At 42.2% G+C, this 16,652-nt stretch overlaps 1 protein-coding gene across 1 annotated transcript; it reads left to right on the forward strand.

The window, feature by feature from the left end:
• Positions 1-8,519: 8,519 nt before the first annotated feature.
• Positions 8,520-12,136, forward strand: LOC132404364 (interleukin-8-like). The gene is made up of 4 exons (XM_059988508.1): positions 8,520-8,644; positions 9,138-9,267; positions 9,405-9,484; positions 10,272-12,136. Exons 1-4 carry the CDS (start codon positions 8,584-8,586, stop codon positions 10,298-10,300), a joined length of 300 nt encoding a protein of 99 aa, XP_059844491.1. The 5' UTR covers positions 8,520-8,583; the 3' UTR covers positions 10,301-12,136.
• Positions 12,137-16,652: the final 4,516 nt, after the last annotated feature.

Here is a 16,652-nt window from a genome sequence, read left to right on the forward strand (position 1 = left end):
TCTCCAATGGTACCTTGGTAGGGGCTCTTATGAAGGGTCAGGCCAGCTGAAACATTTACTAAAATCTGCCAGAAGTCTAGTGTGCTCACTCAGTGTTGGGTAGGAGAGCTGCTCTGCTGGGGAAGGCTCACTGATGCAGACTCACTGAGATGGAAAACCCATACTGGCAGATTTAACTCCACGCTCATTGTCACTGAGCTTCCTGGGGTTGAATTGGAATAGTCAATAACTCAGTGTTTCTCAACCTATTTTGACTGTTGCTGAATAAAAACATCAGACAGTTTCCACACGAAACATCCATATGTGCACTTCCACAGCTGCATCCTTTTACAGCCAGAACATTAGATCTTAGACAATAGACAATAGACAATAGACAACAGGTGCAGAAGTAGACCATTCGGCCCCTCGAGTCTGCACCGCCATTCTGAGATCATGGCTGATCATTCACTATCAATACCCAGTCCCTGCCTTGTCCCCATATCCCTTGATTCCCCTATCCATCAGATATCTATCTAGCTCCTTCTTGAAATCTTCTAACGTATGAGGATTTATCAATGATACCCAATGTTGCATCAAGTTATGAAATGTCACATTTCTTGTAATTCACATGTTTGAGTCCAGGGTTTAGTTCCTATTTACTATAATCCTCAGAATCAGTTCCAAGTCTGTAAGATATGCGTGACCTGTGGGCCCACTACAAAATGTGGAACTGGGTTATTGTGTAGGCAATCCAAAACTGTTCAAATGGGAAAATACGATCCAATATAGATTTAAACCAACCTTGTAAAGTGTGATTCTCAATGAAGAGCCTTTAGCACTAAGTGGTCAAAGTGTAAACAGGGATGAGTAAGGTCTACTTTGCTCACGGTGCTGGAGAAGCAGTATGTGAACCTTCTCTCCCAACGAGTAATCCTTTCTCACCTACACACTCTCCTGGCTAATGCCCTCTTTTTGCAGGCTGCGCAACAATATTTTGATCTCAGCCTGGAACATATTTAATAACTGAAATGGCAAAGTATTCTGAGATGGAGGTTTCCTAAGAGGTCTCTGCTTGTTCAAACTGAGCTGTGAGTTTACCCTATTCATGACATTGGTTACTGTAAAGATCTCCGACAGCTCTTACAGTAAGAAAGAGAGAGACCTCTGTTCTGGAATCATGTATTGGAAATAAGAGTGTTTTAATCTACTGATACCTGCTGATTTCTACAGGAAACTGTTGATATTGGTATTAAAACAAATACCTGGGGATACGAATGGACAATAACACTGAGGCTGTCTACAAGAAGGGTCAGAGCTGTCTCTACTTCCTGAGGAGACTGAGGTCCTTTAACAACTGCTGGATGATGTTGAGGATGTTCTACGAGTCTGTGGTGGCCAGTGCTATCATGTTTGCTGTTGTGTACTGGGGCAGCAGGCTGAGGGTAGCAGACACCAACAAAATCAATAAACTCATTCGTAACGCCAGTGATGTTGTGGGGGTGGAAATGGACTCTCTGACGGTGGTGTCTGAAAAGAGGATGCTGTCCAAGTTGAATGCCATCTTGGACAATGTCTCCCATCCACTCCATAATGTACTGGTTAGGCACAGGAGTTCATTCAGCCAGAGACTCATTCCACCGAGATGTAACACTGAGTGTCATAGGAAGTCATTCCTGCCTGTGGTCATCAAACTTTACAACTCCTCCCTCGGAGTGTCAGACACCCTGAGCCAATAGGCTGGACCTGGACTTATTTCCACTTGGCATGATTAGCTTATTATTATTATTTAATTATTTATGGTTTTATGTTGCTATATTTCTTCACTATTCTTAGTTGGTGTGGCTGTAACGAAAGTTTTCATGTTATTTTATTTCAAAGTATCTGATTTTCTCAATGACATAATAGCAAAAATGAAAGCACGGGGGATAGCAGCAGGAGTATGGCGTATGGCCTCTCATACCTGGTCTGTTTGTCAATAAGGTAAATACCAATCAGATATTTGGCCCCAGGTCTAATTTTTTGCCAAATTCCTGTAACCTCTGATTTATCAAATGGAGGAGCCATTGCAAATGTAGCCAAAGGATTTGGCACATCTGGGAAATGGCTACGGTTTAGAAACCCATAAACCTTTAACCTCAGCATGACGTGCTCAGAGACAGTGACATACACTGGCATTTGTTGGAAGATAAGCAAACTGATATTGGCACAACTGAATCATCATGTGTTACTTTGAAATGGAAACCTTGTTTGAAGGCATCAGCCAGAACTTAGTGGCAATAGAATTATGGAAGGTAGGGCAACGGTAACAACAATTCTGCAGTGTGGAGCTTCCTCTGGGGTTGCAGTGAGTAAGAGTGAGGTAGTGCATGTTTACACTGCAGGAACATTATCCTTAGAGAGCCACCTGGGTAGACAATTAAGATATGAATACTTAGAAGGATGTAAATAAAGAATGATTCCAGATCTGCTGATTCTTCACAGAAAGTAAGGATTTCATCCAGCATTGGACTTGTGTACTTTTTACAAACCTGCAGCATTCAAGTCCACAGAGACTTGCTGTAATGTGTAGATTGCAAAATGTTGTTCCGGCATGCTCTCCTGGCTATCTAGTTTCTTAGCAAGTGAGGAGTAAAGCACAGAACTAGATTATTTATGTTCGAAAGAAAACTGTAGATTCATTTTCAGATTCAAAATTCCCTGTCAACTCCAAGATTTATTGGCATGCGCAAGCATAGCCAGGAGTGAGGGGAATGAAAAGCGAAATACAAAACCAAAATAATTATCTAAAAAACAAAATCTACAATGTTATTATGGATAGATGACCATAGGCTTACCTTTTTAACAATGGGGAGTCCTAATGAAAGGTCTTGGCCTGAAACATAGACTCTTTATTCATTTCCATAGACGATGTCTGACCTACTGAGTTCCTCAAGGATTTTGGATGCGTTACTTGGGATTTCCAGCATTTGCAGAATCTCTTGAGTGTATGACTTCATTGACAATGTTGGGATGCAATACCTCAAATGCTGACAAATTGAAATCCATGTACCTAATCTTGGTCAAACACTATTGGAGTACTTAAGACCCACACCTTGGGAACAATAGATGCATGTTTGAGCAATTTTCTGAGTGTCTGGGCTACGACACTGGAAAAAGAACTTGCTGGTGTGTAGATGTATGGCTTTTCACCAGGGTGATGCTGAAGGTGTTTGATTACCTAGTCATTGGACGGGAGGCAGCCAACCGACTCCTCTGGCTTCGTGAGGGTACTGATGGTATGGCTGACTACATGATTGAGTTCCGCACACAGCCGGTAGAGAGAGGTTGGAACACTGAAGCTCCTATAGCCATGTTCCACCATGTGCTATCTGGTGAAATTAAAGATGAATTGGCAACTAGTGGCATAGTTGGAGATCTTGAGATTCTCACTGTTACCTCCATCTGGGTTGACAATCGTCTCCGGTAAAGGAGAACAAAGCACCACAGTTAAGGAATGTCAGTCTCCAAGCCCCTCCAGCCTCATTGCCTGCGCTGCAGTCATGCTCAGCCCCAGCTAACCTAAACCTCCTCCACAGGAGGAACAGCCAGGCAGAACTTGACTAACCTGACTCTTTCTAACTGAGCAGGACCAGAGAATGAAGGAAAACATTACTTCTACTGTGGTGAGCTGGGCCACTTCCATTCTGCCTGTCCTGAGTCATTGGAAGAACATCCAGACCCAGACAAGGAAGGGAGGTCTGCTACAGGTTCTGCCATTCCTCCTATGCCTTCTACATCTGGTGTCGTGCTGTCCACCTCCATCTCCTGGGGCAAACAACAACATGCCCTTGAAGCCTTTGTGGATTTTGGCACAGCAGGCAATTTCATGCACCTAGGGTTAGCAAGACATCTTTGATTTCCCTCTGGCTTGTCTCAAACAAACAGTCATGAAAATGGTTCTGGACAGAAGACCTCTAGGCCCTGGGAGGATCTGCCACCTTGCTGATCCCATCAGTTTACCAGTATCAGTAGCAAACCAAGACTATTGAGTTTCATTTCATTTATTCTCCTGATTTCCAGTTGGTTCTTCCACAACCCACAGATTGAGGCTGTTCTCTCGCAATGACTCCTGTCTGACCAGTAGCCTTGTGCTTTCTTCTCCTGCTGGCTCTCTCCTGAGGAGAGGAATTATGACATGGGGAATAGGGAGTTGGTGGAGTAACGGAGACATTGGCTGGGGGAGCCAAGCATCCACTTGTGGTCTGGACTACCCACAAGAACATGGCCTATATTCAAGAGGTAAAGTGGTTAAATACACACCATGCCGATTTACCACAACCAATTAAGTAGGTCTTTGTACTGTGAGAGGAAACAGGAGCACTTGGAGAAAACACAGGTAGTCATGGGGAGAAAGTACAAATTTCCTACAGGCAGTGGAGAGAATTGAACCCTGGTCACCTGTACTGTAAAGCATCATGCTAACCACTGTGCTACCATGCCACCCCATTTGTCTGATCTTCCTCTCTCTCTCACTCGATGCAGTCAGAGGAATGTGCAGCAGTCTTGGAATCCACATTGCAAGAGTTGATCAGAGAGGTGGAAGACTCGTTCTGGGCAACTTTGGGTTCATTATGCATGCATTTCTGGACACTGGTCACTCTTCTTGTTTGCTGTTTTTGAGCAGTTTGATCAGGGAGATCGATGCGGTCCGGGATGTTTCAGTAAAGAATGCTTTGCTCTGCAGCCTGCATGGAATGGAGGAATGGTGCTGAACCGATTGATCTAAGTTGAATACTACTGGACTCTTCGCTTGGCGTTTGATATTCCAGGTGTTGTCCTCTTGCTTTTTGCCGTTTGCACAGTCTGTTCTTTTTTCACGTGTTGGGTGTTTGACATTTCCTTGAATGGGTTCCGTGGTGATTCTTTCTTTTGTGGCCACCTGCAGGAGGACAAATCTCTGAGTGGTATTCTGTATACATACTTCGAATCAATTTTCTAGAGACAGATTTTTTCCCTCTACCATCAGATTTCTGAATGGTCCGTGAATCCATGAATATCACCTCACTATTCCTTTTTCTACACTGTTTATTTATTTATTGTAAGTTGTAGTAATTTTATGTCTTGTACTGCACTGCTGCTGCAAAACAATTAGTTTTATGAAAGATGTCACTGATTATAAACCTGATCTGATTCTGACTTGGATTGTTTGGCTGAAGTCATATTCGCTGTTGCCCATTATGTCAGAAAGTATATCACAGAGCAATCAAATCTCAATGATTATCTACAAACTGATCATGCAGCTTTATACAGTCAAACATGAGTGGAAATATACCCCATTGAACAACTTTATGTCAAGTTAGAGGAAATCAGATTTCCTGTAATTCATAAAAGTCTTTGCTGTTATTAAACCCAAGGATCACTGCCAAGTCTGTAAAGTGATTATATTTTGGGTCAGTTACAAAATGTGGAACTGTAGTCTGACAAAGAGTATCCGTTACATAATCACATCTTGCCACAGATGACTCACTGTTAAATCTCTTCCCCACTTTAACTCCAATAAAAATAGTTGCTTGATATAAATCTCTGAGAACAAGATAAAGTAGTGGTAGGAATAGTGAAAGTGATTTAATTTCAGAACTGTAAGTTACCGCAGCAACATGCTGACGCTGGGGATTGCATCCAGTGATGGAACTATGCTTATATCTGTACATGTTCTCTAAACCTGCAACATTAAAATGCTCAGTAATGTGCAGGCTGCGAAAGGGAGAGTTATATCCAGCAAGTTGCAGGTTAAACTCTGCAGTGTGGTCAGCATGTTCTCCTGAGGGGCCAGGGACAAGTGATGAAGCCAAGCCAAATTTGGGCCCTGCAGGAAAAATTCTGACAGTCTTATGCTAATGAGAAACACCATCACACATGTGTGGGTCAGAGGGTTGGGCACTCGCCTAGTCAGCTTGGACCAGGAGAAGGACTTTGACATAATATCGCACACATGCAAAATGAATGTGCTCTCCAAAATGAACTTTGGGTGTGAACCAGGAGTTGTACACAAATGCGTAGACATCTGAAGTGCAGTCTGAATGAACAGGTGAGAAACAGAAATCTTCTCTTTTGAGTCTGGAGTCTGACAAGGTTGCATATTCTCTTCTACTTTCTTTGTGTATTAGAAATAAACTTCTGTTGAATCCATTAGAAAGAATGAAGGCATAGGAGTGGTGACGGGGGGGGGGGCATTTAGATTAAAGCCCTCCAATTACAGGATAATATCACTGTTTTCTGCTCAGACTCCTCTCCCCCTGCTGGTCTGTAATTTAAATAGTTACATTTGGTCTCAGGAGCCGGAACCAATTGCAGATGAGGGGTGCGGTGGGGGGGGGGGGGCATTGGCAAAGAGTTGAATTCAAAGTAGAACGAGTGTGTGGCAAGAATTGGCTGTAGTAGATAGCCAATGGGGACAAAGGCTGGGACCATGGAAGCAGTCTCTCTCTCTCTCAATGATTGGCGTGAACCTGACGATCAGTTGCAAGGTGCTGTTGATGTAACTGGTTGTGACCTATTCTCAATCCCTGAACTGCCCAAACAATCTTGTGTTTTATCTGGAGATCCAGAATGGATCGACCAGGTGGTAATATACAGGTCTATAAAACAGGTCAGTGGGTGTCCAATTTCTGTAAGACTGCATTAAGCAGTATGTAGAAGTGAAGCATGCAAACACACGTGTCACAAGCACTGAGGATTTACCTTTAATTGGAAAGGTGAAGGACGGGCTTGACTTTGGGGCGGGGTTCTCCTCATCAGATCCTCCCTGAGTGGTCAGTGTGCCAATCTCAATGCATGCTCCCATTGACATCACTCCAAAGCACAAATATTTACTAAAAAAGGCCTGCAAAAGGATGAGGCTTATCCCAACCATCTGTGTAGCATAGGGCACTCTGATCAATGGGCTGTTCCCAGGGAAGTATGTCCTGGGAATACAACCAAATGTGGAAAAAGATCAACTTGGTGAAAGACGCAGTTGGCCTTCTCATAACTTGGGTCATCCAGTGCATCAAGGTGACAAGATGATACATTCCTGAAGGGTGCTGAGTGCCCCACTGAAACAGTACAAAGGAATTGTGGGAAAGGTCAATAGTTTACATGCCTTCTGTGTTGGTTTGAGAGTAAAATTAATGTAAACAAAGATATTAATTTATTGTACTTTGACCTTTATATATGTCTACATATAAATAAAGTATATTTTGATTGAAAATTAAATAACAATTTGCCAGTTAATATAGTAAAAACTAGAATTAGATTTTGTTTTGCTTTATTGAAAACAGTCGATTTGTCAACAATGGTTTTTACACCTTTTCCCTGAAATAAGTGTCTAAATGTTTAAAAGCTAGGTATAACTAAATCACTACTAATTGTAATATATAAAACATACAGCTGTAACTTTAAACAAAATTCAAAGTAAATTTATCACCAAAGTACATTTATGTCACCATATACAACTTGGAGATTCACTGTATTGGGGGCATTCACAGTAGATCCAAAGAAACACACTAGGATCAATAAAATACTACACACAAAGACAGTCAAACAAAAGAAAACAAACTGCAAATACAAAAGAAAATAATAATAATAATGAATAAATAAATAACATTGAGAACATGAGCTCTAGAGTCCTTGAAAGTGAGTCCATAGATTGCAGAATCAGTTCCGTGTTGAGGTGAGTGAAGCTATCCACGCTGGTCCAGGAGCCTGATGGTTGAAGAGTAATGACAGGTCCTGCACCTTGTGGTGCGAAACCTAAGGGTCCTGTACTTCCTTCCTGATGGCAGCAACAAGAAGAGAACATGTCCTGGATGGTAGGGATCCTGATGTTGGAGTGTTCTTGTAGTAGTGCTGAATGGTGGGGAGGGCTCTTTTTGCGATATACTGGGCTGTATATGCTACTTTTTATAGGCTTTGCCATTTATGGACATTGGTGTTTTACACATGCTGAATTGTAACACAGCAGAAGTAAATACGGACTCGGATACCAAGGAGGAGCAGGAAGTACAAGTTATTCCAGGTCCAGAACCACTGCTACAACGAAACAAGTCTTCCCTGGAAGCAGGCATTGTATCCAACATGGAACAATGTTTATTCCTGTGCATAGTCAACAAACCTGCAGCATCATGGTGCATAAAGACATACTGTAATGTGCAGACTGTGAAAGGGAGAATGATTTCCTGGAAATAACAGCTTTAAACTCCATCATGAGATCAGCATTCTCTCCTGGGCTGTGAACCTTCCAAGCAAAAACTAGCGTTAGATAATTATTCTTTAAATCAAAACTGTTAGTTCATTTTGCCCACATAAGTAATTCAATACAAATTGTTATATATAATCTATACTCATCTGTAACCACACAATTGCTTAACTGTACAATTGCAAAAGTGAAAGAAGATGTCTGGGGGGGCAGGGAAATTCCCTGTAGAATTTGGCAGATTTCACTGCAAGAGATGATGCAAATGAGGAGAGAATCTGCATAAATAGGAGCTCAGTGGACCTCTACTTCAGAACGTGATTCTGCAGAGACCTGCTGCGTTGAACAGACGATCCTTCAGCAGACATCTCTCCAGCAGTACCAAGTGGAAGATGGACCGAACAGCCACTGTAACCATCCTCATCCTCCTCCTGTGTGCCATTGCTGCACAGGGTATGTTGAGATAACTGAACTTATGTTTTATTTTTTATTATACTATAGCAAAAGTCCATGATTTTTGTGCTTCATGTGTCGTTTGCTATGAATAGAGCAGTTAACATGTCTATGGTGTTATATGTTCTCTGTTCAACACTGCTATGTGAGGCATGTTTAAATTCTTTAACTGAAAATCAAATGCCACAGACTAATAAGACTGATCAGGTAGCTGGGCTGCAGAAGCAGAAAGAAATGCTCCAGTGAACTATGTTTGAGCAATGCTTATATTGTTTTCATGGATTGTAGCCTTTCTTTGGTCTTTGTATTTCGGTGATAAGCTATTTCATTAGTGGATGCTTGCAACATCTAATAATGAGATTGTGCAAGCATCTAATATATCTTTCTGGTCATGCACTGATGGAGCAGAAATTATTGAGGAATTACCAGCAACTTTTACAGTCTTTGCTCTTGAACAAAGGATGAGATCTGAGTGAATATAATCTTTTCTCAGGTATTCTGATCCCAGGAGCACAAGGGCGGTGCCAGTGCCTTCAGACCAGCTTTGATATTATTCATCCGGTGTCCATCCAGAGCTTGAAATACATTCCCCGTGGATCCCACTGCGATAAAGCAGAAATAATGTGAGTAAATGAGTCAGACAATCACCTTTAACCCCTCTCCCTGTCTAGTGTCTGTTTATTTATTAAAACAGAGCACTTTAAGAGAAGTCGTCCAATTTCTGTTAAGTAAATTTGTAAATATCACCTTCTTTTCAAAGTGTTACGCTGAAAAATAAGAATAAGAAGTGTGTGGACCCTGATGCCAAGTGGTTGGAGGTCCTCTTCACTGCCTATAAAGGTCAGTATTTTGATGTTTGTACAATTCGGAATAAAACTGCGGTGAATTCTTTTCACCATCTGAATCTGGCTCTCTGCGGTGTCGGGCACTGTCTGCCCCTCCTTGCTGAACATTCCTAACAGCAGTTGGTCCTTCCAGCCTATCTGAGTCACAACCTCGAGTGTCAGCAAACAAGAGCACAGTTGACATCAGAGTATGGCCTCTCACTCTCATTCTCCTTACTAGTAATTCATTATTGGTCAACCCACGAGCAGGAGTGAGCTTTTGGGATCAGACTTTGAATCTCCGGAAGAATACGAGGAACGTTGGGTACAGAGAAGATGGTAGGAAGTTAGTCATATGCTGCAGGATACCCTCAATGTGACTTGCTCGTGTGGCTTCTGTGTTTTTGTGATTGGGCCATTTGAGTTTCCCATCAGTAGAGACTCCATGGTTGTTTTAATATCAAGATTGGGTGAATTGATCCTCTCTTGTCAGTGCCTGGCACATGAGTGGCGCAGAAGTTACCTCACAGGCTATCATTCATGCCTGAATATTGTCTGAGCCTCAATGCATTCAGGAATGAAAAAGTTCATTTTACAAAGATTGAAATTGAAGTTGATCACCGTCAAATGCATTTTAGATTATTGACACTGCAACATCAATAAGGTGCTACAAATTTAAATGTTTTAGAGTCCTGCTCCTTTTTGTGGAAGATCTGTTTAATAATCTTCTTAAATGTGTTATTGTAGACACTTTATACAGTATTAGTGTAGATAACAGTGCAAATTATTTGATTTTATTCCAGGTGCTAAGAAACAGAATTCAAAAAACTGAAGCTGCAAAATCAGGGAATCAATTCCATCTCTGGATTATCCGACGGGGAATGATGGAAGCTCAGCCCCGGGTGTTAACTCTGTGATATCAGCACCCAGTGGTTCGTTCCAGTGTCTCCTCTTCATTGTCTTCTGAGAGTTTCATCATTCATCCTGAAGCTTACTCCTGTCATACTACCTGCTTATCCTGAGAAAACCATAAACTTTGTTCCAAGTCTGCGGCTTCATTTGATATCTCTGGTAATGAAGTAGATTTTGTAACTGCTAAGCGTTACAATGATAATGTCATAAAGTACTCTCCAAATGAATTATTAGTCCTACATAATTATTAGTAAATAATTTTTAATCAATGAGCTAGACACAGAGGCATTCTGTGGAAAAGGGTTAAAATTTGGCATTAGAGATCAGAAGAGTAAGAAGTGATGTTAGTTTATGTGTTCCATGGGTGGATTGTTCATTTTGAATGTTACTCACATGGAAATCTTGTGTTTGGGGTTGGCATGGGGAAGAGCTGATTAAGTCCCCTGCTAGCCACAATTAGGACTGGTGACCACAGGAATAAAACTTGCAACTGACCAAATCCTGCTCCCTACACTTCTGTTATCCCAGCCCCACAATTCCATACAAACAACTTAGACATGAGACTAGAAAGCAATCTGTATTCACACACCACCTTCTCAATCCTACATATGGAGATTGAGATATGAGGCCCAAAAGGTATTGTCAACAGTTCTTGGGCTGCAGATATCAGAAAAGATTTGTTGTCAATGGAGAGAGCCTAGAGGAGGTTCACAAGGATGAATCAGGGTATAAAAGGGTTAACATATGAGGTGTGTTTGGCAGCTTTGGGCCTGTACTCACTGGAATTGAGAAGAATGCATGGGGATCTTATTGAAACCTACCAAATGTTGAAAGGATTAGATAGGATGGATGTGGAGATGATGTTTTCTATGGTGGGGGTATCCAGAGCTAGAGGGCACAGCATCAAAACTGAGGGGCGACCTTTTAGAATTGAGGTAAGGAGGAACTTTTTTTAGCCAAAGAGTAGTGAATCTATGGAATGTTTTACCACAGAGTGCAGTGGAATGAAAATCCATGGGTATATTTAAGGTGGAAGTTGGACGTTTCCTGATTGGTCAGGGCATCAAAGAACCTGATGAGAAAGCAGATGTATAGGGTTGAGTGGGATCCAGGATCAGCCCATATGGAATGGCAGAGCTGACTCAATGGGCTGAATGGTCTAATTTGCTCCTATGTCTTATGGTCTTACATGATTTACCAGGAATTGAAAGTTGATTTATCCTTAGCTGTTCCATAAAAAGATCTACTTTAGAAAGTTGAAGTTACAGAATAAAAAGTTAAACATGGTTCTAATTTTACTGGTAGATAGAGCACAATGTATATTTTCAAAATCATATGTCAAACAAATTTTACATTCCCCCTTTTTCTGTTGAAATTCTGTACGTAGTCTGTGATGTCAGTACTATTAACTATAAATATAATGGAACCATTTTAAAAAGGAACTTACAAGTTTTGTTGGTATCAGTTTACTGTAATGTTTTAAAACCATTTGCATTTGAAGTTAAATTGTGGGATTTTCGCCGTTAAATGTCAGATTTTAAGATCCATACAAATCAAATTCTATAGAGCTGTGAATTTTATATAAAGTATTTAGATTTTAGAAGATAATTTTGTTAATAATTTGATAATCAGGAAACAAAATTTATAAATAGAAATAATATCTGTACAGCTTAACATCACACTTGGATGATTGATGTATATGAACAAATTTGTTGAACATTCTTGAAATGTATGTAAGAGAGCAAAATAAACTGGATTTCTCTTGAAGTATTTGTTGTCTGTGCTTATGAATCTTCAGCGGACAGTTCCATGTTTCTCCATTTGATAAATAAACTAAGCCAAGGAATGAAAAACAATGAATCTAGGGCTAATTGTGCAGTGCCAGTGGGATTCTGCACAGCACAAATGGGCAGATGCTGTGGCTCACATCTAGAGGACCACACTGTAGGCTGGAAGCTGTGATATCAGACTTGTATAAACTGCTGATTAAATCCAGGTATTTATGACAAGGAGGAATGCAAACAGAGATATGCAATCCCAAGAATGATCTAAAATAAAATTCACAATATAAGTTGTTGATTAGTGAGCACAGGCTTGTCTCATAACATTAAGAAAGTCTGTGTGTAGTGTTCATCTTCTCACATTCTGGCAGAATTAAATCCCTGCACCCAGCCTTGGAGTTTTTGTTCCTCCACACCTTACGACTGATACACAGATCTTTGAGATATTTATGAAACTTATACTTTCATAAATTTCTCTTTCATAAATTTTATAAACTCATTAAGGCAAACACAATAAATTTCTGTTAAATAACTGGCTTAAGCCATACTTGCTCACCATGATTATTACACAAGAGATTGTGCAAATAAGGTATATTGCTCTAAATGTAATTTAAACAGATAGATTAACAGAAATACAAATACAAAGTATCAGCAGTAACTGATGCAGCAGACAGAGAGGCTTTTTCAACCGGCTGCGGAGTCCAGGTCTCGAGGATGGACCACAAATTAAAGCCACAAGCGGTGGAAGTTTGGAACCCTCTCCCTATGGCAAGAGACACTTATTCACCTAAAGATATTCAGAGAAAAGACCAGCAAGAATGTCATTGAAAGGCGGAATAGCTGAGAGATTCTAAAAACAAGGGGAATTCAACATTGTAATTCAACACAGGCAGGCAGGGTCTGCTCTGCAACTAACATCTGTGATGGATATTCACTCCTCAGGGAATGAGAGACCTATTGCTAACCTCAGCTTTCTACTGCAGCAGCTGTTTGTGACAAAGTTATACTTCTAATAACAATTTTTTGTTCAACTTATTGTAAATGAGAATCAGCCTTCAGTTCTTAATGTTAATTGTAAGCAGTAGAAGGATTCCTGGGCTGGCTGCTGAGAAATGTAGTCTGCAAAGTGAAGTGACTATGCGATAGCTTGTCTGCATTAGCCAAATACAGGACAGTGGGGTTATGTTAATTGGTTGGCATTAAACCAGGCAATAACAGCTAAGTTATTTGCACCATTGTCTTCAGAAGCTTTTAGGCCATCTGTGTAAGTTACTTTGTCCCAGCAAAGGCACCTGGAAAACATCACATGCAGATAATGTCATCTAGTCGCAAAACAGCCATGGTTAGTTCTCATCTAAGAATAGGAGCACTCTGATCTCAAACCTCTCATGCCTTGTGGCTATCCACACTCATCGTGAAGGCTTCGGGAGTAAACCTAGAGGAAAATCCAGAGCTGGAGCCCCTAAGGCAGTCCTACATTGTGTTCAATTCAAACGGTCTCTGAAGTATCTTTGGGTTCATCGGATGAGTGGAGAGGGGGAGCTTGCTACATGGGCAACAGTTTGCTCTCCATATCGTACTTCCCTGGCTTGTGTATCTAGACAGCTAGGATGCAACATTCGTGGTCAACCCTGACTGATGGAGGCCTCATCATCATCATTGTAGAAAGAATTACTGTTTAGCATTAGTGCAATTCAGAGAGAGCTCAACAATTGTGGTGGCACTCTAGCTAGTACTACAAAATGGTAACATCCTGCTTCCAATAGTTGTGCAGGCAACTGCTAGTACGAATGTGTCAATAATACAGCAGAATTAAGGGATAATATGTCCAGTGCTTCTCAGTTGAACGTGATGAATATTTCATTCTTCAAGTCAGAAACGGGATGATGAAGAGTAGGACACTTCATCATGTTATGATCCCAGCCTCCTCCTTTGTGAGAATCGCAAGAGCACCCATTGGGGGGGGGGGGGGGGTCAGTAGACACAGGAAGTGAGAGAGAGAGAGGGAAACGTGCCAAATTGCACGTCCCACCCGGGATACAGAATAAGACAACAGCGACTATTGTCTCATGGATACCACGTGAAAAGCCCTCGGGCAAGGTGGGCTGGTTGAGAGAGAGATTGCATCATCCCAACCTGATTGACACCTGTGACCCCATGAGGAAGTATAAAGGAGAGTATCAGGGGGACAGCCCCCTCAGACGCACCAAGAAGACACGAGATAGTGTTCCAGCAGCAGCGGGAAGCCATTCTGAAGGAAGCCACATGCGTTAGATTCCGGGATTGGAATTTGTGGCTGGAATCACAGAAAACCGCTTTTAACTAACATCGGGGAGAGGAAACCAATGCTCCCCCGATTTCACGGAATATTCATCAAGACTCGGCAAGTTCTTTCTCTTCTTCCCCAATCTCTCTCTCTCGGTCGCCCCACGTGAAACCCAGCGATTTTCAAAGGGCTGAGGCCTGCAGACTTTCTGAGTGACTTTTATATTTCCAACGGACAATCTATTAACCCCTAGACATCAGCAGAGCTCACTTCTTAATGATGATTATTACTATACCCGCGCTTTAGATTGAGTGTTGACGATGTGCACTATCTGAATGTATGTATTAACCCTACTTTTGTGTCCCTTTATAAATAAAACGTTTGAAAATAGTGACATCAGACTTCAACGGACCTCTCTATCTTTGCTGGTAAGTTCTCCAGTTACGGGGTTCGTAACAGTTGGGATTCTCGTCTCGGGATTTGACACCAAATTGGGAGGCCAGTGAATCGGGCTTGTAAATCAAAAACTTGAATCTGGTTACGCGGGTAGCCAGACGGGAAACCAGCAAAGATGGACGTGGGTGAATTTATGGAAAACCAGACGGTGGGGGCGCTAGAGGCGGCCACCAAATCAGACTTGTTAAATTTAGCGAAGGGGTTGAACCTCACAGAAGTGAGGTCATCCATGAAAAAGCGGGAGGTACGAAGGGCCATAACTCAGTATTACGTTGGGAAGAATGTGTTTGAAGATGAGGTATTGGAAGATATCCCTGACAAAGTACCATCAAGGGGGACGGTTCAGTTAGACGTGGAGAAATTAAAGTTGGAATGTGAAATTAAGTTAAAAGAGCTGGAAGCGGCTGAGAGAGAGAGAGAGAGAGAGGGAAAGGCAAGAGAGAGAGAGGGAAAGGCAAGAGAGAGAGAGAGGAAAATGCAAAGAGCATGAAATTCACCTAAAGAAGCTAGAAGCAGAAGAGAAAGGGAAGGAACGGGCTGAGAAAGAGAAGGAACGGGCCGAGAAAGAGAAACAGAGGCAACATGACCGGGAAATTGAGAAGATGAAGAACGAACGAAGAGATCAAGGGTTAGACCAAGCAGAGCGGTTTAATGTTAGTAGGGAGTTGAGATTGGTGCCCCCGTTCGAGGAGACAGATGTTGATAGTTATTTCTTGCTTTTTGAAAAGGTGGCAGTAAATCAGAAGTGGCCAAAAGAGCAGTGGGTGACGCTGTTACGAAGTGTGTTAAAGGGGAAGGCCCAACGAGCATATGCGGCTTTGTCCCTGGAGGAGGGAGGAGCGGAGAATTATGATGTGGTAAAGAAGGTCATTCTCCGGACTTACGAATTGGTACCTGAGGCCTATAGACAAAAGTTTAGAAATTTACGGAAAGGGTGGAATCAAACGTATACTGAGCTAGCCCATGAGAAGGGGGTGCTCTTGGACCTTTGGTGCACCACAGAAAGAGTGGGCGAGGATTATGGGCATCTCAGGGAGTTATTTTTGTTTGAGGAATTCAAAAGTTGTGTTCCAGAGAAGATCCGGGTGTATTTGAACGAGAAGCCGGATAAGTCCATTTCAGAATTTGCCAGGTTGGCGGACGAATATGCCCTAACCCACAAGACAAAGACTCCCTCAAATAAAGGTCCCCAGAGAGACCGTGGGAACGATCGAGAAAGTCTGACGAGTGAGGCAGAGGTCCCACCAGGAGCTAGCGGTAAGGTTGAGGGGGAAAGGCAAGACGGCCAGAGGGTTCCAGGTTTGACCTGTTTTAATTGTGGAAAGTAGGGGCACATTGCATCTCGATGCTTTGCTCCGAGAAAGGAGATAGGAAGAGGGAAAGCCGCAGTCCCTATCGGGTGTGCCGTGGTAATCAGCAAATCGACCAGAGAGCCGAGGGTAGACAGAGTACGAGAAGGCTCTGGGAGTTGTCTGTCACACGGAACCGTGTCTGTGACGGAGGGAGACACACCAGTTCCTGTACGAATCTGGAGGGATACGGGCTCTGAACTATCCCTGGTTAGCCGTAAGGTACTAGAATTTGGTCGGGAAACGGGCATGGTAAAGGTAGAAGGAATAAATAAACGGATAGAAATGGTGCCCTTATATAAGGTCATCCTGGATTGTGAGCTGGTGTATGGATCAGTTGAAATAGGGGTGCCCTCAGAATTCCCGAGAGCTGACGTGGACATGCTGCTGGGAAACGATTTAGCAGGGGGTAAGGTTTGG

Source organism: Hypanus sabinus, chromosome 14, assembly GCF_030144855.1.
Source record: "Hypanus sabinus isolate sHypSab1 chromosome 14, sHypSab1.hap1, whole genome shotgun sequence".
In the NCBI taxonomy this organism is placed as follows: Eukaryota; Metazoa; Chordata; class Chondrichthyes; order Myliobatiformes; family Dasyatidae; genus Hypanus; species Hypanus sabinus.